This window comes from Myxocyprinus asiaticus, chromosome 26, assembly GCF_019703515.2.
Source record: "Myxocyprinus asiaticus isolate MX2 ecotype Aquarium Trade chromosome 26, UBuf_Myxa_2, whole genome shotgun sequence".
NCBI classification, from domain to species: Eukaryota; Metazoa; Chordata; class Actinopteri; order Cypriniformes; family Catostomidae; genus Myxocyprinus; species Myxocyprinus asiaticus.
The window spans coordinates 24,248,756-24,271,943 of record NC_059369.1 but is presented as its reverse complement, the minus strand read 5'-3'; the positions used below and the strand labels follow the sequence as shown (position 1 = coordinate 24,271,943).

At 36.9% G+C, this 23,188-nt stretch overlaps 2 protein-coding genes across 2 annotated transcripts; both read left to right on the top strand.

The window, feature by feature from the left end:
- Positions 1-366: 366 nt before the first annotated feature.
- On the top strand, positions 367-9,526 carry calb2a (calbindin 2a). Its single transcript, XM_051656627.1, has 11 exons — positions 367-544; positions 3,820-3,896; positions 4,734-4,823; positions 5,088-5,168; positions 5,930-5,986; positions 6,619-6,696; positions 7,244-7,299; positions 7,389-7,428; positions 7,548-7,601; positions 8,743-8,814; positions 8,914-9,526. The coding sequence occupies exons 1-11, from the start codon at positions 451-453 to the stop codon at positions 9,028-9,030; spliced, it is 816 nt and encodes a 271-aa protein (XP_051512587.1). The 5' UTR covers positions 367-450; the 3' UTR covers positions 9,031-9,526.
- A 2,927-nt stretch (positions 9,527-12,453) lies between these two features.
- On the top strand, positions 12,454-23,188 carry LOC127417169 (aspartate aminotransferase, mitochondrial-like). Its single transcript, XM_051656968.1, has 10 exons — positions 12,454-12,628; positions 16,862-17,018; positions 17,280-17,408; positions 17,488-17,547; positions 17,680-17,841; positions 17,973-18,077; positions 18,293-18,443; positions 19,814-19,979; positions 21,443-21,593; positions 21,719-23,188. Exons 1-10 carry the CDS (start codon positions 12,534-12,536, stop codon positions 21,839-21,841), a joined length of 1,299 nt encoding a protein of 432 aa, XP_051512928.1. The 5' UTR covers positions 12,454-12,533; the 3' UTR covers positions 21,842-23,188.

Genomic DNA, 23,188 nt, shown 5'->3' with positions numbered 1-23,188 from the left:
TGAATACTGTGAACGATATGTCACATGTAATCATCTTTAAATGGTATGGGTAAATAGCAAACAGTTTAATATACATGCATTCGGTTGGTCTACTAGGCCTAGTCCAAATAGTCTCTGAGTAACTGAGAGAAATGCAAAAAGTGTTGCATCCGTCCCCAGTCTGCCCAACGGGGATTCTGGCCCATCTACATAATTCTGTGAAAGCATTTGTAGAGCTAAGCATCTCGCGGAGAGGGCTGAGATCTCCAGCACGTGCGCGCGCGCTGATGAACCTTGAAGCGACGATACTGGAACTACTGCGCCACCCGCATGACCATCAAAGGATTGCAAGCACTCGGCGAGTTTAAAACCCACTGCAAAGCAGGGGGAGTTCCAGTGCGAATTTCACTCTGACTGAGTAAAAGTTCGCCCGGGATTTTCTTGTGGACAGTAGGACAGATACACGAAAACATGGCAAACAAAGGACAGCAGCCTCCGTACCTTCACCTGGCTGAGCTGACAGCATCCCAGTTCCTGGATATTTGGAAACATTTTGATGCAGACGGTGAGTCCACATGTGCTGATTTATTCCAAGGATTACACATTGTGAGAAAGTACTAATTTAAGTGAAATATTCTCAAAAAAAAAAAAAAAAAAAAAAAGCAGCAAGAAAGTTTGAAGCTTACAACTAAAACTCAAACTGAAACAAAATAGGAGATTTAGTTATTTCCTTGTGCAAATAAAATAAATAGAATAAAAGAAAGAAAGAAAGAGTTTCTAAAAACATTAGACGATTTATTTATTACTTTCCATTGTGACTCACCATGATCCATTTAGCAAAAAATAAGATTTTCACTGATGATGTAAAACTTGATAACTTAGGAAATCGTACAAAACATGCAAAAATGCTATTTATGTCATCTAATTTTTTTTATTTTAATTTGATATAAATATAAAGTCCCGTTTCATATCAGAGTTCACACCTTATTATTGTGCATTTGTATTTAATGATACAAGATTTTCTTTTCTTTTTTTCTTTATATATATATATATATATATATATATATATATATATATATATATATATATATATATATATATATATATAATTTATCAGCGATGGAATGCTGGAGTGTAATCATACACATGAAATTTAGTAAAATGCCTCTTTGCACAAATCAGTTCTTTAGGTTCTCTAAACTGGCGAAGTCAAATGCATCGTCTCACATTTGTCATTGTCTCTAAATGTTTTGAATTTTGATAGAATCCTACGAAGAAGTGTATCCGTCATTGCATGTTTTAATAGTCTACTGCAATTTTCTAGTATGGAAAAGGAATAACGAGTAAAACGACTTTATTTGACTAAAATAAAATTGATTAATACATTTATTACTGAATCATTATTACACGATGCTTATGAAATCAAGTGAAATCCCTAAACTCTAATGAGACAGCCTTGGGCATCACAAGCAGGTGCAGCATAATTGGCATAAGCGCGCGCTGTCAGTGGTTTTGAGACAGCCCAAACGTTCACTTTCTCATATAGTGTCTATTTCCAAGTGTTTTTGCGCACCTTGCGCACATCTCTCCCTGCATCGCTCTGTCAGGAGGATGTGCGAGTGTTCATGTGTTCAAGTTCCCCAGACGTCCTCTGAAGATCACTTACAGGAAGCTCGTCGGATATTATTCTAGAGAGACAGCAGCTTTTCTTGCGTCCTGCAATATCTAAAGCCGAAATATCTCATTCAAGCAGTGAAGCTATTTAAACTGAAGCTCTTTAATTATGTATGTACAAGCGACATTTCCTTATAGGTCGCATCATTGGGCAGCAGTAATTTTTGACAGTTCGGTTCGGGTTTCGTTCCTGATGGTTTCCCCCCCTCCCTTAATGCGCGTTCTTGAAATACAGAAGAATAGCAATGCCACTTGGATAAATACGGATTATTGACCTCGATAAATATCTAATCATAAAATATCTTAAAGACAAAAGTGAGAAATGCATTGAATTGTGCTTTTAGGACCTCTTTCAGGTCACAGAAAATTGAAACACTTAAAACCCTTTGCATTATAAACACATTCGCAAACTTGTTTTAAAGCTGGGTGGTCAGAAGTAGCCTACAGTTAGTGTGCTGACGTTGCATAATTCATTTACAAGTTATGTTTATCAAAATTCCAGGATAAAATAATATAACTAGTTATCACAGAATAAAGTTTGCAGGAAAAAATATTTGAAGCCGAGAAGGTTGCACAGGCTGTCAAGTCTGTGAGGCATGAAATATGAGATGTTTGGTTAAAATGCAATTAATAATTAATCTAATTGCCTCAAAGCTGGATTAGATAGAGAATGCTATTAAGTTAACTTATCAAATAAATAATATCAATGAAGATTCTCAGTTATTAAGTAGTATCTATAATTGTTTTACATTTAAAATGTTTTGCCACTCATCCAAGTATAGCATGCTGTTCCATTTCATTATCAGTAAAGGGCATAGCTATTGCAGCACAATGGAACGTAAAGTTCAATGTGTGACACATTTTGATGTGTTGTGGCCCAGAATGGCTACAACACATCAACTCTAGTTCCAAGATGGCATATGCAAAAAGTATGCAGATGTGGCAAAACTGAGATGATAATAGCATATAGGGAAGCAAAGCAATGGGCATAGAGCTGAAATATAAAATTGAATGTTCAGTATGTAATTAATGCATGGGCCATCTGCATATTAGCATGCATATAACAGTCTGTGCACACAGACATTTTCAAAGCCTATGAGTTCGATATGTATGCAAAAAATTAATTCAATGTAAAGAGAATGAATGGTCATATTATTTCTTCAAATATCAGAGGTATCGTATATTGACACCAGAAAGCAACATAGTAAATCTTTTACTCCATTACTCAGCAGGATCAATGCATGTGCAAACTCTAATGAGCATGTACTGTACCAAGAAAATTAGTAGATTAATTGTTCTGCTTAGATCCTTGGCTACAATCGATGTACTGTATGTTCAGGGTTCTGACTTTCAATGAGATGGTCAGATAAATTGTATACACACAGTGTGTCTTATACAGCTCATTGTTTTTCCTTTGTAGCCATGCTAAGAAGTGATGGTAATTCAAATGAATTATAAATAACCAAAATATAGATTTCCCATGAGTCCTGTGTCCAGCTGTCTGCAAATACCAATATAATCCACAGGCAAATTAATAACCAATAATAGTAGTTAACAATAAGACAGTTCTGCAAACCCAATGCCATGGGGAGAAGCACAGATAATAATATATTTATGGATCCACTACCCATAAGTTACAATCACTTTACGTTCTGATGTATTAGGCCATATACACAAACTCTCGATTCAAATGTGCTCATGCACACACACATTTCCTTTGCATGAAGGCCAATTTCCTGGCATGGGAAATTACCCCCAGATGGTAATATTACATTTATTTGTGGAAGCAATTTAAAATTTCAGCATTATACTCAGAAGCATCAAGAAGACTCTGCTTTTCATCTTTTCGAATAAATGGCCTTAAAAGACTCATACTGTAAAGGCCCCCAATTAGAGGAAAAATGAAAAAGAGAGAGCCTTCAAAGCTTAACTGGGAGACTTGCCATCAAAAGTTTTTAATTAAGATCTGTGTTACTTGGATTTGGGTGCCAGCCAACAAACCAATCTAGAGTTAACCAGCTTCAAAGCAGCCATCCAGCCAATCTCATTACTTAGCATTTCAATAAAAAGATTTCAAGATAGTATTTATCTAGTCATATAATGACAAACATTATAATGGACTATGCCATTTAAGTAAGTACTCAACCCTACGTCCTTATATTGCAGGAAATGGCTACATTGAGGGTAAGGAGCTTGAGAACTTCTTTAGTCAGCTGGAGATTGCACGAAGAGGGGCAGGTGTGGTAAGTATGCAGACAAGAAAGGAATCATTTAAAGAAGTATATTTTATGCACAATATCATCATTATAATCCAAAAGTCATGAGTAAACCTGTTACATGCAAAGCAGCAATGACATACTCATTGTGCTCATATTAAAACAATGAGATCAACTCAAGATTCAAAAACACAGTAGTTGCAAATCTTTCAGATGTTATAGTAATCCTAATGCTGAAATATGCATAAACTCAAACAATATTAAGATATTGATAGAAACAGTGTTATTTTTGTGTTGCACCAAACGGAATTGTAATCTGTTTGTTTAAGCGACCCAACATAACAACACTGGCTCAACCAATGGCATGCGTTTGGGGCAAGACTGTTTGGGTGAAAAACAGAAAACGGAAAGCATTTGAAACTTGTTTAAAACAGTTATTTTTCTGTTTTCTGCTCCTAGTGGCACAGAAATCACATACTACTTGACTTGCATACTACTTACATATTGCTTTAGAATGGCATTAGTTTTTGTAACCACGTACAAATGAAATGACCAGATGACCAGACAGATGGCAGGAAAGTAAGGAATGGAGATTTTATCTTTATGTCTATACACTCAACAATAAAATGGGAGAACCCCGGAAATCACTTAAAATCTGTTGTCTCATAAAGTAAGAAATACCATATACTTTACAAATGGCAGTGCTGTTTCTATGCATAACACTCTGTATTGCACAGCACAATGTAAACAACTTGTATGGTGATAGCTATTTCCTAACATGAGAGGCTCAAATTGGAAGAAAAAGCTTTTCCAATAACTCATGAATTAGAAATAGATTGATCTTGTTGTGCTTTCATAATGCAGGACCCCTCAAATGCAGCCTTTAAAGAGAAGATGACAGAGTTCATGCAGAAATTCGACCAGAACAAAGACGGGCGAATTGAGATGTCAGAGGTAAGGGAACATATCACCTAACACATCACCAAAACTCTGCTGTTCAATACTTAGTCTCTGATAAAATGCATGCCATAATGCTGTATATTTGCTTTCTGAGAAGAGGGCACTCTAATGCCATTTATAGCTTTAATAAACATGTAACTTATTGACCTAGATGCCTAAAAAGTCCCAGGTTTCATAACTGAAAAATGAAGTTTTCTATTACTTTCGTTCCCTTGTTCTATGGGTGTCTAATCCAGTCATCTTTACTTTTTTTATCAGTTGGCGCAGATCTTGCCCACAGAAGAGAACTTCCTCCTCTGCTTCAGACAGTTTGTGGGATCCAGCACTGAATTCATGGCAGTAAGTGTTACATTTACATTTCAGGTCCATGGTCTATTACGGTACATATTTAACTCTGTGTAAAAAAATAACATGTACGTATACACACAAATAGTAACAGCTTACGTCTTGGGCATCATACAAATATCTTGTCTACCCCCGTTTCTCATGATATAATATGTGTAACACAAACAACATTTCTGAGAGTTTGATCATCAGCTATAACTATGACTGAAGGAAATTGACTGCCTTAATGATGCATTATGTCAAGTTGAAGAAGGGAAAATGAGAGCTTTTTAATCATCCAGTGTGGTAGGCAAGCATTTTAAAGGGATCCAATGAGTAAGTACAAACTCTATTTTCAGAGTCATATATTATCGATGTGCTGCTGTAATTCTCTGTAGACCTGTAGAGGGAGGCATCTATCTTTGATAAGAACCCTTGATGGAAACAAGGACAGCTACAAGATTAAAACATGCATTAAATGGCATTTCTTGCTCCTTGTTCTTAGAATGCACAGCTGCTTTGTCTTGGAAATACAAAGGGTATAATGAAAAAGCCAGTGTAATTCATGTAATAACTTGACAATTTTTTGCTCCCCCTCCATACATGTTAACGTCTCATATTAAGTATGAATTTTATTAGTAGGGAGAGAAATAGAGGAAAAAGGAGAGAGAAGGAATTTACATGTATATTTTCAATGCACTTTGTCTTGTAAAATATACTGCATGTAGTAAAGAGTAACGAATACAATATCTTTATATGTTTGTTTGTATCTGTAGGCCTGGCGGAAGTATGATACAGACCGCAGTGGCTTCATTGAGGCTAATGAACTAAAGGTAAGTTTTCTATTATTTTTCCCACTTCAAAGTAATCCTGAAGAGTGCCTCCAAAGCCACTAATGTGATTAGTCGTCTTAGTGGCTCTACTTTCAAACTCAAATATATCAGAATACTGAATACAGAATGCTGCCGATGAGGCAGATGGAAACTATGCAAATCTCCTTGCATTGGGTGCCTGCCTTCCGAGGAGAGTATACAAATTACTACATTTGTAAAGAAAGCAAATAAAGCACTAATCACTGAGGAGGCTATGACCTCAAGTAAAGTAAAAGTTATTGAGACTAACAGAAAATCAGGCAAAAATGCTTAGAACAGGGTTTCCCAACCAGGGTTTAATCACCATTTACTATCATAGCATGGAAAAAAAGATGCAATGAAAGTGAATGGTGACTAAGGCAAATTCAAATTTCATTTCTGGGTGAACAGTTCCTTTAAAATTACATGGGGTACTTCAAGTGTATAAAGTAAGTCAAATTGCTTGAGCTGAAAAAAGGTTGAAACTCTGGCTTAAACCAACAAGCTACATTAGCTTTTTACAAACTCACTTATGTCATCTCTAAATCACTTATTGAAATGGATGTAAATTAAGTCTTCAGATGCTTTGACTTTGCCTTTTTTCTCTCAAACAGGGCTTTCTCTCTGACCTGCTGAAAAAGGCAAACAGACACTACGATGACCAGAAATTGATGGAATACACACAAACAATAGTAAGTAGTAAGTCAAAGTGGTGAGCATTAGTCATTTTCTTACCTCCTATGTTATCTGCAGACGTCTTAAAATTGAAAAAGATCTTACTCAGCAAAAAAACATTTACCCAGTAACAACAAATTAAAAGTTTTAGATAACACCAATGAGCACAAATATAAAACTTTAAAATCTGGTATTGTACTTTGAGATCCTTGAGCTGTTTGCCACCATGCTGGTGACTGCAGCTTGGTTAAATGAGTTGTGCATGCACTGACCCACGGGTTGTGTCTGTACTCAAGCTGTGCTGACATATGTCTGCTCCTTAAGGCCAGAGACTCAAACTTGATTTTTTCCAAGCCAAGCCAGCTGAATAATTGTGATCTTAGCTGTCCTCTATCAATTGTGAAGAACATTATCATTTATGCTGTGCTGCAATTGGAATATTTTGATTTCATAAATAAATTTGATGCAGGTTTTGTATGTGTGGTTTGTTTTAATTGTTGTTAAATTGCATAAAAGTTTAATCTAAGCCTTCTGCTCTCTCTCTCTCTCTCAATCCCTTTTTAGCTTAAGATGTTTGATCTGAATGGCGATGGGAAGCTGGGTCTCTCAGAAATGGCAAGGTGGGAAATGTTTTGGGAAAGTTTGTCCACAAAGATATTGGACTATTTAGATAAATCCAGCCAATAATCTTTTTTCTGTTTATTTTAAGACTTCTGCCTGTTCAGGAAAATTTCTTGTTGAAGTTTCAGGTGGGATAACATACATTTTTACATGAATCAAAATGCATTTACACTGTTCTTAGGCCTCACAAGATTTCTGAGGTCAAATATTTATTTGGTACAGAATTGTTTTTTTTTTTTTTCAACAGGGTGTCAGGTTGACTGCAGACCAATTCAACGCCATCTTTACATACTATGACAAGGTAGTGTATAATCCAGCAGTATTATAGAGTGAATAGGCTTAGGGCTTCAGGACATTATACAGATTTGTATGGAATGCTGTAATGTTGCTCTGATTTTACCTCCCTTGCCTTCTAAATGCAAAACGTTGTCCTCGTTGTGCAGGCAAATGAGCAGAGGCACCTGCATGTGTTTTTTCTGCCCATCTCTTCCAGCTTAGTGGTATCATCATTTGTTTAGCACTGCTTTTATGAGGGACCCAATTTAAAATGCAAAACTGAAGGCATATTTACAACACTTTAACTGCCAACCACCAGTAATTACAGAATCCCAAATGAAAATTGGTGCAAGATAAAATTGGCTAGTGTACAACCACAATTTTGTGTTGTTTGCAAAGCTGTTATCATCTTTCTCCAGTTAACTTACACAGACCTGCCTTGTAACTTTTAGGGTGGCAAAATGATGTAAACCTTAGCTTATATAAAATCAAATAAACATGGAGATGTAAAAAAAAAAAAATATATATATATATATATATATATATATATATATATATATATATATATATATATATATATATATATTTAATTTGAGACCAATAGACAAAAAAAAATTATATATATATATTTTTTTTTTTTTTTTTTTTTTTTTTTTTTTTGTCTCAAATTAAACACAATATCTCTGAGCAAATAAAGAGACTATTAGTCAACAGTACAGCACCAGCTCACATGAGTTGGGCTAAACCAGAGATTTTCTGTGAGGTCCCAACACTCAATTATTCATAGAAGGAATAGTTTAGTGAAAATATCTGTCATCATTTACTAACCCTAATATTGTTCCAAACTTTTATGACTTTCTTTCTTCCATAGAGCACAAAAAGAGATGTTAGGAAGAATGACATCCTTAGTCACCATTCACTTTCTTGGCATCTTTTTCCATACAATGAAACTGAAAGGTGACTGAGGCTTACATTCTACTTAACATCTCAATGTGTGTTCCACAGAGGAAAGAAAGTCACACAAGTTAGGAACAACTTGAGGGTAAGTAATCTATATGATACAATGAACGTATATGTTAAAATTCTAAGCTTCTTGCCCTGACTTTGCAAAAGGTTTTATATATTGTATCAAACAGAATTTAACAGATGTATTTCCTGCTCTTAAGGATGGAAACGGCTATATTGATGAGCAAGAGCTGGATGCTCTCCTAAAAGACCTCTATGAGAAGAACAATAAGGTGAGATTAGACAGCTCAGAATAATTCTATCACTTCACAATGACAGATAACAGAGGCAATCCCATGTGACTGTTGCACTGTGATTATGTGTAACCTCAGGAGGTGGACTCTAAGAGCCTGACTGGTTATAAGCAAAGCATCATGGCACTGTCAGACGGGGGAAAACTGTACCGCACAGAGCTGGAAATTGTTCTTTGTCGGGAGCCAGTGCTGTGAATTGAGGCTTCCTGACCTTCATCTCAGCTCTGTTCCAGCTGCCTGACTACTGTTACTGTGTGCATGTGCCAGGCACCACCCTCCCCCTCCTGTCCTCCTCTCTATATGACTTCTGAATGAGTGTGCACAGAAAAGCACAAAATCTCTCCTCTCCTTTCCTTTTCCTTCACACAACCTGATCACCACTGCTTTCCTTTGCCTACAAACTAACCCAGCTACTATGATGCCCTCTGCAACATTTTTAAACTATATATTTAAAGAAGTCTCTGATTGAAAGAGTAGCAGACAAATGGTATAATGTATAATAAGGGATGTGATATATTTATTTGGAGGGCTTGGCTTCCACTTCTTCTTCTAGTTTTCTTCCCATCTGTTTGGTTTTGTCCTCATTTATCATTTCAGTCCTGCCCAATTATGTTTGGGTTTGTGGTGCGTTTTTGGCTGATACTGTTAAGGATGTAACGGAGAGCATTAATAAAAGTTATGTGATAAGATATGTTTCATTTTTCAGATATTTTGTCCATTGTAGAGGAAAAACTATTAAAAGAATACATATTTGTATTTGCTAATCCAAATGCTGAACATTCATTCTACGGAAAAGGACTACATTCACTCTTTCTGAGGGTTTAGAATAATACTCTCAGTCAGATGTAACTTTGCTGTGACTTGCTGAATTGAGACATCACGTCTGGTTAACATTGTTTTGTTTTTTTAAATCCTAATTTCGTCCAGATCCATTTAAACCACACTAAATAATTAATCAGTCAGATTTTCCTCTTTCATAGCATAGTTTGTAGAAATTCCAATTAATTAATCATTAGATGATGAATAATTAATCCAAATGCAGTTTTGGTTTTATAAAAGGGGATTCTCTTTACATAGGCAAGTAAAAAAACTTTGTTTGCATTGACTGTTCATGTTGCCTCAATGTACACTGATGATTATGTCTAAGACATTTAACAATGGCAAAAAAGAATGCTTCTAATTTGACAAATGCTAACCTAGAATTTTCAATGTATTTAATGTTGTATAAGACAATTAAAAACCCAGCCCTATATGTTGTTTAGGGAACTTTATATAATATGGCAAATTCTATTCAATTCAATTGTTAAACCAACCATAAACCATATATATATATATATATATATATATATATATATATATATATATATATATATATATATAAAACTTTAATTGAAAAAGTAACCCAAAGCAATATGACTCAATTTAGTAGTGTCACAATGCTGATTGTTTCTAAGCAAGTGCTAATAAGAGGACCAAGTTCAAAGCAAATAAACAATACATTTATTGGGATATTCTTTTAAGCCATTTCTACACTGCAAAGGGGAAAGAGACTGTGGGGTTCAAAACGATAAAAAAACAATTGTAAAAGTTAATCCAGGCTAATTATACAAAGCCTTTGTATAATTTGGAGGCTTAAAATGGCCTTGCAATATCTAAAGAGCTACTTTAATTATAAAATTGGCATCTAAATACTTGGTTGAGACCTTATGAAGCTGCTCTCAATATAAAGCAATTCACATTGCAAGGTGTCCATCAACAGCTGCTACACCTTTTCTTGGCTTGGAAATGTATTCCTTTTACCATAATTTACTTAAGTTTGGTTACTGCTGTTTCACAAGTGAAATCTAAAAATAAAATGACCTGTAGTACACAAGGCATTTGATTGCAATGCCAATACCTTTTCGTCGGCAATGTGGAGGTATTTCTGCTACTGGACATTATTTTACACCTAGCTATGCTGTATTGTAAACCAACTTCAACTGATCTCATTAAATAGAAGTTTTTTTAGCAGATGATATCGTACCAAAATGACTTTAATAATAGTGCACAACTCACGTTAATAGCAGTTCAGGATGAGCAAGAATACAAAATGCTTTCTAAGCTATGACGATATGTCTCAAACATCAAGACAAAGCACAACTAATAGCAAGGATTTAAAAGTCTAACCTTACCGTTCCCTGAATCTCCTGCAAGGCAGACAAGGATGCTGCCACTAAAATGCTACCACTTTAATAGGCTATCTTTCATCTTTTAAATAATGTAATCAAATATATCCTAAACAGTTGAGGCTCATGCCTTATGTTTTTATTTGTGCACAAAATACTGGAACTATATTTCTGGCAGTACATATGTTCACAAGTATATTTGTGATTTAAGAAATATTTATATTCACAGAATGACTAAGATTTAGCAGTAAACAATAGTTTGGAGTAAATTACAGCTTTTAGCTTTTAGATCCTGAGACAAGTTGCTGGGGGTGGTACTTGAGTTATTTTAATGGGGGGGGGGGGGGGGTGCTGAAATGTGTGGAGCAACATTGTCTCCAAGTGGCCACTGCTTATAAGTGCATTATGTCAACATACATATTGCTTCATATGACAAGATGTCACAAATGTCTCAAATTGCGTGTAATGTGTCATAGAGCAGGACTGAGAACAACATGGCTTGTGGAACAAGACTGGCATAAAAATGACTCCACTGACAGAAAAGTATCATAGTATTACAATTACCATGTTTTTGGACCATGGTAATACCATGGTATTCTTTAAAGTTCCTTGGAGTACCATGTAAATACCATGGTAGGCTATATATAAATGTGGTAATGTGTGGTGATCAAAATCAAATATTTATGGAACAACACAATATGTGTGAAAGGAAATGATAAAAGAAGCTTATTTTGATTTAAAATCATCAAATGCAGCCAAGGCAGGGTTTTTTTTCTTTCACCCCACGCTTTTTGATTTAAAGGGATAGTTCACCCGAAAATGAAAATTCTCTCATCATTTACTCACCCTCATGCCATCCCAGATGTGTATGACTTTCTTTCTTCTGCTGAACACAAATGAAGATTTTTAGAAGAATATCTCAGCTCTGCAGGTAAATTCAATACAAGTGAATGGGGACAGAACTTTGAAGCTCCAAAATGTACATAATGAGAGTATAAATGTAAAAAACTAATCCATATGACTCCAGTGGTTTAATCCATATCTTAAGAAGTGGTATGATAGGTGTGGGTGAGAAACAGATCAATATTTAAGTCCTTTTTTTACTATAAATTCTCCTCCCTGCCCAGTAGGTGGTGATATGCACAAAGAATGCAAATCGCCAAATACAAAACAAGAATGTGAAAGGTGGAGATTTATAGTTTAAAAAAGGCCACTAATCCAGTAGAGTTAGGTTAAAAACTACCCAACACACTGCTGTCATGGATGAGGAAAATGTTGCCGAGTCAAACAGCGTAGTTTCACCATAACTTGCATCAGCTGCTCGTTGTTGTTAGCTAGTTCTCTGGTCACGTATGTTAATGGCCAGTTCAATCTCAGTCACTATTCCAGCCACGTCTACTGTACTACCCCTTGTCTCCGGACGCTATGCAATGCAATGTCCTTGGGGGCGCTATAAACCATTGGCTCTACAGCACATTCAAGTTCCTTTGCAGTGTGTGTTTGTCTTCCAGTAAGTCATCTGTATTGCGAGCAATGGCACTACTGAAGTCCAGCAAGATTTTGACAAGAGTCGGGGCCCAGGCCCAGGCCCAGGCCCCTGCCTTGGTAGTTTTACAGCTCCGTGCAAGGTAATTTGTGTTTTTATTTTCTTGTGCACGCACTCGCCCATCTGACATGTTGGCTTGTGTTAGCCAGTTAGCAGACAGAGCACAGTTAAATGTTACCATGCCACTCAGCTGTAATGCACAATACATTAGTCTTGTGCTTAGAATACAACTTCATTTGGAATACACTAATGTTTATGATGTTTGACCAGTGGTTTTATCTTTTAGAATGACTTTATAATGACCGCTGTCAACATCAGAAGTCGTCAAAAATCATTAATATCGCTTTAATCACAGACCAGACCAGGGTTCACCTGGTTATTAGCAGGCTAGCAGACAAGAGTTTGTTTTTCACGTCTAGTATTGAGTATCACATTAGCCATATAGCAAGTTCAACCAGGCCTGGTTAGTGTCTGTTCCAAGGTTGTTCATAGATTTTTGATTTTCTCTATAATAGCATTGTAGTGTGATTAAATGGAGATAACCGGAACAAACAACAAATACACTTTTTTTAGGAGTGTATCCTGTTGCTGCTCTCTCTCTGTTAAAGTATTCAGTTACACGAATAACTGTTGCTGCAGATTGCCAGGCACCTTGCAGGGCTCTGAACTGGCATCAGGCTGTTTGTTTTACTACAAAAACACCTTATTATATAAAAAATAATCGTATTGGTTACTTGTTAATTTTCTGTGATACTAACAGTTAGTTACATTGTAAAAAGCACATGCTCTGGTAGCAGCTCATCGCGCCTACGTCCTTAAATTCAGCCAATCACTGCAGCCCGTGCTCAGCCGGATAAAGTGATGCATGTGTACGTGCAACCCCAAATGCCACATTAAACTATTATCATGAAATAAAGGAATTACAGTGCAAGTGAGAGGTGACCAGGACTTTGAAGCTCAAAAAGCACACAAAGGCAGCATAAAAGTAGTCAATACAATTCCAGTGGTTTAATCCATGTCTTTGGAAGCGATATGGTAGTTGAGGTGAGAAACAGATCAATATTTAAGGCCTTTTTTCCTATAAATTGTCCTCCCTGCCAAGTAGGTGGCGATATGGATAAAGAATGTGAATCGCCTAAAATAAAAGAAGAATGTGGAAGTGAAAGTGGACATTTATTTGAAAAAAGGGCTTAAATATTTATATCTGTTTCTCACAAAAACCTATCACATTGCTTCTAAAGACATTGATTTAACCACTGGATTTGTATGGGTTACTTTTATGCTGCCTTTATGTGCTCTTTGGAGCTTCAAAATTTTTGACGCTGTTGACTTTCATTTAATAGCTAAGCTATTCTTTTAAAAATCTTCGTTTGTGTATACACATCTTGGATGGCATGAGGGTGAGTAAATAATGAGAACTTTAATTTTTGGGTGAACTATCCCTTTAATGTTTTGCACTTCATGTTATGCCTGTCATCGAGGACAAAAACAAGGCCTTTAAAGTAGTGTGTGTCTTATAAATACAAAATATGATAGCACATCGACCAAGTACTTATGGTTTTTACTTAAGTTCTGGTTGTTTTTAATAATGTCTGGTACAAGAAAAGGTGTTTGACACTTAGAGCTCAGTTTGAAATGGGCAGTGTGTGAACATGGCACAGGATTGGTTTTGATTCAGAGGGTGGAATGGTGTACACCTCATTTCATTGGATAACTACACTACCTTATGTGGGTGGGGTTTGGATGTGTTTTACTCCAGTTTACAGTTATTTACAAAGCAGACAGCCTACAGTTCTCCTGTGTGTAGGCTATCTAGTAGGACTCGGATGGTTAAAAGCGTGCACCAAGCATCCATCAGAACAAGTACAGCCTTGCAACATGCTTTTCTCTAGGCCTAAGTTCATACATGAATCTCTTTAATGATGGTAGAGTAAGTTGATAAGTGTTACGACCTCCCCTGTCTAGGTTAGAGGAGGAACAGTTATAAAATAAGTTAAGGAAACTAAATAAATGTAAACGAATTAACATTACTGAGCCCCTGTTTTCCCGTCCCAGCACTATTTACCACACAATTTATCAAATCAACAATAAAGTTTTATTATGGGAACAGAAGAGTTACAGAGAAACTTAAGAATTTTACCTAGAAGCAATAAATTAACTTCAGGAGGGGGCAGTGCCAAAATAACAAACAAAGAAGTCTACCTGTGTTAGTCAGTTAAATAATCTATATACAAAACAAAGACACAAACAAAAGACAATACTAAACCTTACTCCCTCTCTGACTATAAACAGGAGAAAAAGATATACAAAATAACTGCCGCCCACCTCCCTACAGCTTCCTTAAAATTAACTCACTAAATAAAGTAACGCAAGATAATACAACTCGCCCTGCACTTAGGGATAACAATGAATGTCCAGTTACAATCAGTGCAACAAAACTCTCTTGCGATAACATTACATACAACTACAATACCTTACACGGTACATAAACACAGGGAGAAATTATCCAGCATCTGGGACAGGAGAAAGGTAGTCAGCAAGAGAGACCGCAGAGAAAATGTCTCTGTCGTAACTCCAAACTGGACCGCTATTATATCAGAGCACATGGCCACAGGCGCCAGTCAGAAGAGGAAGACGCTCAAGCGCGTTGATTAACATCAGGAGCCGTTAGGACATCTCCTACTTATCCTAGGAGAGCAGAATACAAAGCAGACAGGCAAACATGTATGCACCAAACATTCACAAAACATAACTTAGTGGAACGTAACAGTTAAGTTTTTAAGCTTTTAATGACATTCCTTCAAGTTTAAAGAACGAAAGCTTTGTGATAGTAATCACCTTATAATATTCTAAACTCCAGCTTGAAGAATTTTTAATGAGTTGTCCAAAGACTACATTTTTTTTTATGTATACTGATACTCAAATAATTAGTATTGGTACCAGAGTAAGGATGAGGTCTGTTTTTAAAGTGGATATTATTGATCAACCGAATTGGGTTTATCAATAGCTGATATTGATACCAATATCTAGAGTGCAGGGTGGCCGATTGACAATATTTACTGTATAATACAAAAGCAAATAAGATGTGCACATTGTTGCAAAATTTAAAGGGAAAGTTACCCAAAAATGAAAATTCTCTCATCATTTACTCACCCTCATGCCATCGCAGATGTGTATGACTTTTTGTTCTGCAGAACTCAAGATTTTTAGAAGAATATCTCCACTCTGTTGGTCCATGCAATGCAAGTGAATGGTGACCAAAACTTTGAAGCACCAAAAAGCTCATAAAGGCAGCATAAAAGTAATCCATATGACTCCAGTGGTTTAATCAATGTCTTTAGAAGCAATCCAATCGATATTGTGTATGACCAGAACAGACCAGAATATAACTCCTTTTCATTGTATATCTTGCCATTGCAGTCTCTAGGCACGATCATGATTTAAAGCTCGATTACACTTCCTAGTGCTCGGTGCATGCGCTGAGCTCTAGAAAGCTCTAGGAAGTGTAATTGAGCTTGAAATCATGATTGCTAAGGAGACTGCTGATGTCAAGATTTGTAGTGAAAAAGGAGTTATATTTTGGTCCGTTCTCACCCAAAACCGATTGGATCGCTTCAGAAGACACGGATTAAACCACTGGAGTCATTTGGATTACTTTTATGCTGCCTTTATGAGCTTTTCGGTGCTTCAAAATTTTGGTCACCATTCACTTGCATTATATGGACCTACAGAGCTATTTCTTCTAAGAAATTTTGTGTTCTGCAGAAGAGAAAAAGTCATACACATCTGGAATGGCATGAGGTAAATGGGAGTGAACCATTCTTTTAAGTGCTTGAACTCTTATTTTACACACTATTTACTCAAAATTCACCTAAATGTATGAAAACAGAAAATGTGTACTGCCTAGATTTTGAAATTGACACAAGGGGAATGACCAATTTGTTAATCATCCAACTTGCAAAGTGGGCACAGTTGTGGTCCAATGCTGATAATCTCACAGTGGCCAAATACCGGTCAACTGATCTATATTAGTCTGCTATTTTAACTGCTAAATCAGTTTATTACTAATATCAAAAATCCTGAATTGTTATAAATTCCATTGGCATCACAGCTATTGAACTCTGGCACAGAAGGGTTTGAGCTCAGATGCTTAAAATGCATATGTAACAATGAAAGTTGTGAACATTCAACCTCTCCACTGTCCTGGTCAATTTTATGGCAATGTGCAGTTATAGCTAGCTATTTGATTGGAGCAGCTTACTTTTACTTACCCTTGCTTTTAAGTTAACTATTGGGTGCATTCTTTTTTTCACAGCTCATGGTGGACAGAGGTGCAGATGGGACCCCCTGATCCCATCCTGGGGGTCACAGAGGCTTTCAAACGTGACACCAACCCTAAGAAGATGAACCTCGGAGTGGGAGCTTATCGAGATGACCAGGGCAAGCCATATGTCCTCAACTGTGTCCGCAAGGTGCCACCTTATATAGCCTATTCTTCTACCTTACAACTTAACAATGGACAAACCTTTTGTTATATGACAAACATTTCCTGGTAGATAGATTTGCTTGAAACTCTGAGTCACACTGGGCATACTATTTTATCTTCTAGCTTTATAGCTGACCTACATTTAAAAGAGCAATTGTCCAAAATTATATCAATTTCTAGTCATCCAAATAACATTTGAATCATCTAATCCTTGCATAAATCAAATGACAGATTTTGGTATTCTCAGGCTGAGGCCCAGATTGCTGCTAAGATGCTGGATAAAGAGTACCTTCCAATTGGAGGTTTGGCAGACTTTTCAAAGGCCTGTGCTCAGCTGGCTCTTGGTCCTGATAATGAGGTCTTAAAGAGTGGAAGAGTAAGTACTTCAAAGCTAAACTTTTAGGAAGTCTTTTCCAGAGATTTAGTTATTAATTGCCAGTTCTCTTTGCACACAGAGCATTACAGTCCAGACTATTTCAGGAACTGGATCTCTACGTATTGGTGCTAACTTTTTGGTATGCAATTAAAAGTAGTTGAATGCAAAAAATTCACAAAACAATTTGGATTTTATGTGGTTGTAATTGTTGTCTGGTTAAGAGAAATATTACTAACCGAGTACCCTCACTCTCACATATCCTCTTGACTAGTCCCGATTCCACAATGTGGCCCGGGATGTGTACCTGCCCAAACCCTCCTGGGGAAACCACACCCCTATCTTCAGAGATGCAGGCATGCAGCTAAAGGCTTACACCTACTATGACCCGAAAACCTGTGGCTTTGACTTCAAAGGAGCCCTGGATGATATTTCAGTAAGATCTTGGAATTTTGTTTTGTACTTTGTTTTTTGTTTAAGTAGTGAAAGTAAGTCAGCATACTGTTTTATTGATCATTGGCCTCAAATACCTTTGTTGAATGATTGCGGTGTTCCATTCTTTATCAGAAAATCCCTGAGAAGAGTGTGATGGTTCTGCATGCGTGTGCCCACAATCCCACAGGAGTGGACCCAAAGCCTGAGCATTGGAAGGAAATGGCTGATCTGATCAAGGTAACTGGTTGTGACATTAAATTAAAGTCTGTGAGCCAGCTGAACACAGGCCTAAGAAAAGCTACTTAGGTGAAGTGACAGAATAGTTGGAAAGCCTTTCCGTGACTTATCTCTGTGTTTGACCATTTGGACAGATAAAAGAAGGACTGTACTAAGTCTCAAAAGAATGATTTTTTTAAGCAATAATAAGTTTCTCCACTCTCATTTCTCAACAGAAAAGGAATCTTCTGGTGTTTTTTGACATGGCTTACCAGGGATTTGCCAGTGGCGACATTGATCGTGATGCTTGGGCTGTGCGTTATTTCATTGAGCAGGGCCATAACATTCTACTGTCCCAGTCTTTTGCTAAGAATATGGGGCTGTACGGTGAGCATAAAATTTGTGTAGTGTTAATTAATAAATTGTATTTTTAAAAGGGATAATGTACAGTCAGCCAGTCATTCTCAGAGAAAAAACCCTGACACGATTATTAGGACCCGATTTTACAATTCACACAATAATGACTGGCTAATTGTACATTATTCCACTTAATAAACAGCTATTTATTAAATAAGTAAATAAAAGTGCACATGAAATGTTGATTTGGGCTGAGACCTAGAACTAGCACAGTTTTGTAGAAAAAAAATGGTTGCCTATGACAATAAGTTATAGTTTAGCAGTCATTATACACCGATCAGCCACAACATTAAAACCACCTGCCTAATATTGTGTAGGTCCCCCTCGTGCTGCCAAAACAGCACCAACCCACATCTCAGAATAGCATTCTGAGATGCTATTCTTCTCACCACAATTGTACGGAGTGGTTATCTGAGCTACCGTAGACTTTGTAAGTTTGAACCAGTCTGGCCATTCTCTGTTGACCTCTCTCATCAACAAGGCATTTCCATCTGCAAAACTGCCGCTCACTGGATGTTTTTTATTTTTGGCACCATTCTGAGTAAATTCTAGAGACTGTTGTGTCTGAAAATCCCAGGAGATCAGCAGTTACAGAAATACTCAAATCAGCCCGTCTGACACCAACAATAATGCCACGGTCTAAATCACTGAGATTCTGATGGTTGATGTTAACTGAAGCTCCTGATCCGTATCTGCATGATTTTATGCACTGCACTGCTGCCACACAATTGGCTGATTAGATAATCGCATGGATGATTGCTGGTTTGAGTATTTCTGTAACTGCTGATCTCCTGGGATTTTCACAACCAACCGTCTCTAGAATTTACTCAGAATGGTGCCAGAAACAAAAAACATCCAGTGAGCGGCAGTTCTGTGGACAGAAACGGCTTGTTGATGAGAGAGGTCAATAGAGAATGGCCAGACTGGTTCAAACTTACAAAGTCTACAACTGCTCTGTACAGTTGTGATGAGAAGAATATAATCTCAGAATGTTATTCTGAGATGCGGGTCGGCGCTGTTTTGGCGGCACGAGGGGGATCTACACAATATTAGGCAGGTGGTTTTAATGTTGTGGCTGATCAGTGTACAAAAATATTTGACCACAATATGCTGTAATTGACCAATCAGAATCAAGTATTTCAAAGAGACATGTAAAAGTCTCCTATATTTACTGTAATATTGTTATAAATAAAGTAAATATCAGAATACAGTTATGTTATCCAAGTTATAAACTTACCTACAGTAAGTGTGAAATGTTTATTTCATGAAGTACTGTATGTTTAAATGTTACTCTATGGCGAAAGCTATATCAGTGCTCTATCTTTGCATTTTGTGATCAGGTGAGCGTGTAGGAGGGTTCACTGTGGTCTGTAAGGATGCTGAAGAGGCAAAGCGTGTGGAGTCCCAGCTGAAAATTCTCATAAGGCCCATCTACTCCAACCCCCCCATGAATGGAGCGCGCATTGCTTCCACTATTCTCAACACACCTGATCTCAACAAAGAGTGGTGAGTCCCAAGAGTAAGACTTGTTACCAGGGTCTAAGATTAACACTCGCCATGCGCCAAATGCAGGTAGAAATTGGCAGTTGAACTCTCAATTCAGATCAAACCATATATTAAAGAAAACTTCAGTTGCGACTCATGCGAACAACATTACCTTTGTGGAAAATTTACCATGAGAAGTTTGTCTATGATGCTTCAAGTTGTTTTGTTTTTTTTTTCCTCCAGATCTGAAAGTGGCAATACTTGTGGGATATTCCTTGAATTAAAGGAGTCGTTCACTCAAAATGAAAATTCTCTCATCATTTACTCACCCTTATGTCATCCCAGATGTGTATGACTTTCTTTCTTCAGCAGAACACAAATGAAGATGTTTTGAATAACATCTCATCTCTAGGTCTTTACAGTGCAAGTGAATGGTGCTCAAAAGTTTGAAGCTCCAAAAATCACAAAGTCAGTGTAAAAGTAATCCATAAGACTCCAGTGGTTTAATCCATGTCTTCTGAAGCGATCCAATCAGTTTTGGGTGAGAACAAACAAAAATGTAACTCCATTTTCACTGTACATCAGGGGTGTCAAACTCGGTTCCTGGAGGGCCACAGTCCAGCAGAGTTTAGCTCCAACCCTAATTAAACACACCTGAAGCAGCTAATCAAGGTCTTCAGGAATGCTTGAAGATTATAAGGAGGCATTTTGGAGCAGGGCTGGAACTAAATTCTGCAGGGCTGCGGCCCTCCAGGAACTGAGTTTGACACCCCTGCTGTACATCTTGCCATTGTAGTCTCTAGGCACGGTCATGATTTCAAGCTCAAAAACTTCCTAGTGCTTGATGCATTCGCAGAGTGCTAGATGGCGTTAGGAAGTGTAATAGAGCTTGAAATCATAATCATCAAGGAAGACTGCTGATGTTAAAATTTATAATGAAAAAGGAGATATATTTTGGTCTGTTCACACCCAAAATTGATTAGATCGCTTCAGAAGACATTGATTTACCCACTTACTTTTAATATTGCCTTTATGTGCTTTTTGTAACTTCAAAGTTTTAGTCACCATTCACTTGCATGGACCTACAGAGCTGAGATATTCTTGTAAAAATCTTCGTTTGTGTTCTGCAGAATAAAGAAAGTCATACACATCTGGGATGGCATGAAGCTGAGTAAATGATTAGAGAATTTTCATTTTTGGGTGAACTAACCCTTTGAGCCACCGAGACTGGCTCATCTTGAGACCCGGTGACCCCAGACTTTTTTGTCACAATTAAGCAAGGAAAAAACAGGAAAATATTTCCAGTATTTTTAATAAAGATAATGCAAAATAATGAGCGGGCAGTTGGGCAGTAGCACTTGTATGCAGGTGATCTTAGTCTGAATCCAGCTCGGGTCATTTCCTGATCTCAAAAATACATGACACTGTTTCCAGCTAGCCTGTGATGAGTTCTACAGAATGTTATTTGACTGTTTATCTGGTAGGCTTATGGAGGTGAAAGGCATGGCAAACCGCATCATTAAGATGAGGGAAATGCTTGTGTCTAATCTGAAAAAGGAGGGCTCCACTCAAAACTGGCAGCATGTCACAGACCAGATTGGCATGTTCTGTTTCACAGGGCTCAAACCAGAGCAGGCAAGTCAAGTGAAAGTGTTTTCTTAATATTACTGATAAGTTCATACTCTGTTGAGGTCTCTACATCATATCTTTGTCGCACTATCACCTATTACTCATTTGTGTTCTTTACGTCTCTTTGTCAGGTGGAGCGTTTGATTAAAGAATTCTCTATATATATGACGAAAGATGGTCGAATCTCCATGGCTGGTGTGACCTCTGGAAACGTGGGATATCTAGCACACGCCATCCATGCTGTCACCAAATAAAGCCGGGGTCCCGTGACTAGTTGCAGCAGACACAGGGGTAATTAGGTTTGCATAAGCAAAAAGTAATTTACATGATTTGAAGTACTGGCGCTCTTTTAGGACCAGATGTGAAATAGGGCTAATATGTAGTCTGCCAGTTCACTTGATTTGGCATTATAAGGTTGACACATGACTGTAAATGTGAGCCACTTAAGAAACTAAGGCAGGATTTGTGCTTTGAAATTCCATAATAACAACAAGCTTTAAATATAACTTATCATGTATTTCCTGAGGTAAAACCGATAAGAACGGTTTTATGGTCCAAAAATGCTGATTTACAGCATGCATAAATCAAGGTTTTGCTTGTTTAGAAACTCTCTGAAACACAGTAGTCAGACTAGACTATTCAAACCCAAATAGAGAAATAACTAAAAAGAATAAACCAGATTTCATTATATACTAATTGTAAAGTTCTTGAAGGACTGTAATGAATTTATAATGGTAATTTAACCCAGAGGTGCCTGAGTTATTACACTCTTATCCATCTAATGATTTAACATCAAAGGTGTTCTTGAGTAGTGAAATATTGTTCTTGGCTATATTTATGACAACAAGGCATTTGATCCATCCTGAGTTGTAAGTTGCTATGTACACACTAGTAGTGATGAATGCTTACCCACAGTTGTGCTCTAGATGTGTTCCTGTGTAATTTATTGTAGTTATCTTGCTGTATGACTGCCCAGTATTTCCTAAACGTCACACACAAATCATGTTATAAATGGCATACACACTAATTTGAGGACCAGGAGGAATGTTCTCCAATTTTGTCCTGGCTCTTGAAATTTAACCTGATCTGTTAAATTTTATATAATAATATATAATAATGTTGATTAACAGTCATTTTCATATATGGGCAAAATATAATTAGGATTCATTTTGAAATTAAAACCTCCATGAACATGCATTGTAACTGATATTTCAGTAGTTAATCAATGCTTTAAGAAAAGCTTTGCATGTTTAGTGCTGTTTGTTGTGTCTGTTTATGGATCCAGTGATTCAGTCTCCTTTCTGAACTGGCTCTGCCTAAGAGTGTCATCAACTGGTTATGGGTACTATGTTTTGAATTGCACTAAAAAGAGAAAAAGGTGTGATCAAGTTCATTGTCTATTGAAACACTGTTAAAGATATATATATTTGTATTACAGATTATTTTATTCCTAAATTAAATCGAGATGTTAATAAAATTTTCCACATTTTTCAGAACTGCCATTTGCCAAAAACAAATTAATTATAAAATGTCACAAGTGGTATACCTCCTGCAACTTAAACAATAAACAAATGAATAAAGGTGAGCTCAATGAAACCTCA

Coding starts and splice junctions, on each gene's coding strand:
- calb2a (XM_051656627.1), top strand. CDS start 451: ATGGCAAACAAAGGACAGCAGCCTCCGTACCTTCACCTGGCTGAGCTG. Junction 6,697..7,243: donor TGGAATACACACAAACAATA/GTAAGTAGTAAG, acceptor ATCCCTTTTTAG/CTTAAGATGTTTGATCTGAA. Junction 7,602..8,742: donor TCTTTACATACTATGACAAG/GTAGTGTATAAT, acceptor CCTGCTCTTAAG/GATGGAAACGGCTATATTGA.
- LOC127417169 (XM_051656968.1), top strand. CDS start 12,534: ATGGCACTACTGAAGTCCAGCAAGATTTTGACAAGAGTCGGGGCCCAG. Junction 17,842..17,972: donor GAGCCCTGGATGATATTTCA/GTAAGATCTTGG, acceptor ATTCTTTATCAG/AAAATCCCTGAGAAGAGTGT. Junction 19,980..21,442: donor CCTGATCTCAACAAAGAGTG/GTGAGTCCCAAG, acceptor TTTATCTGGTAG/GCTTATGGAGGTGAAAGGCA.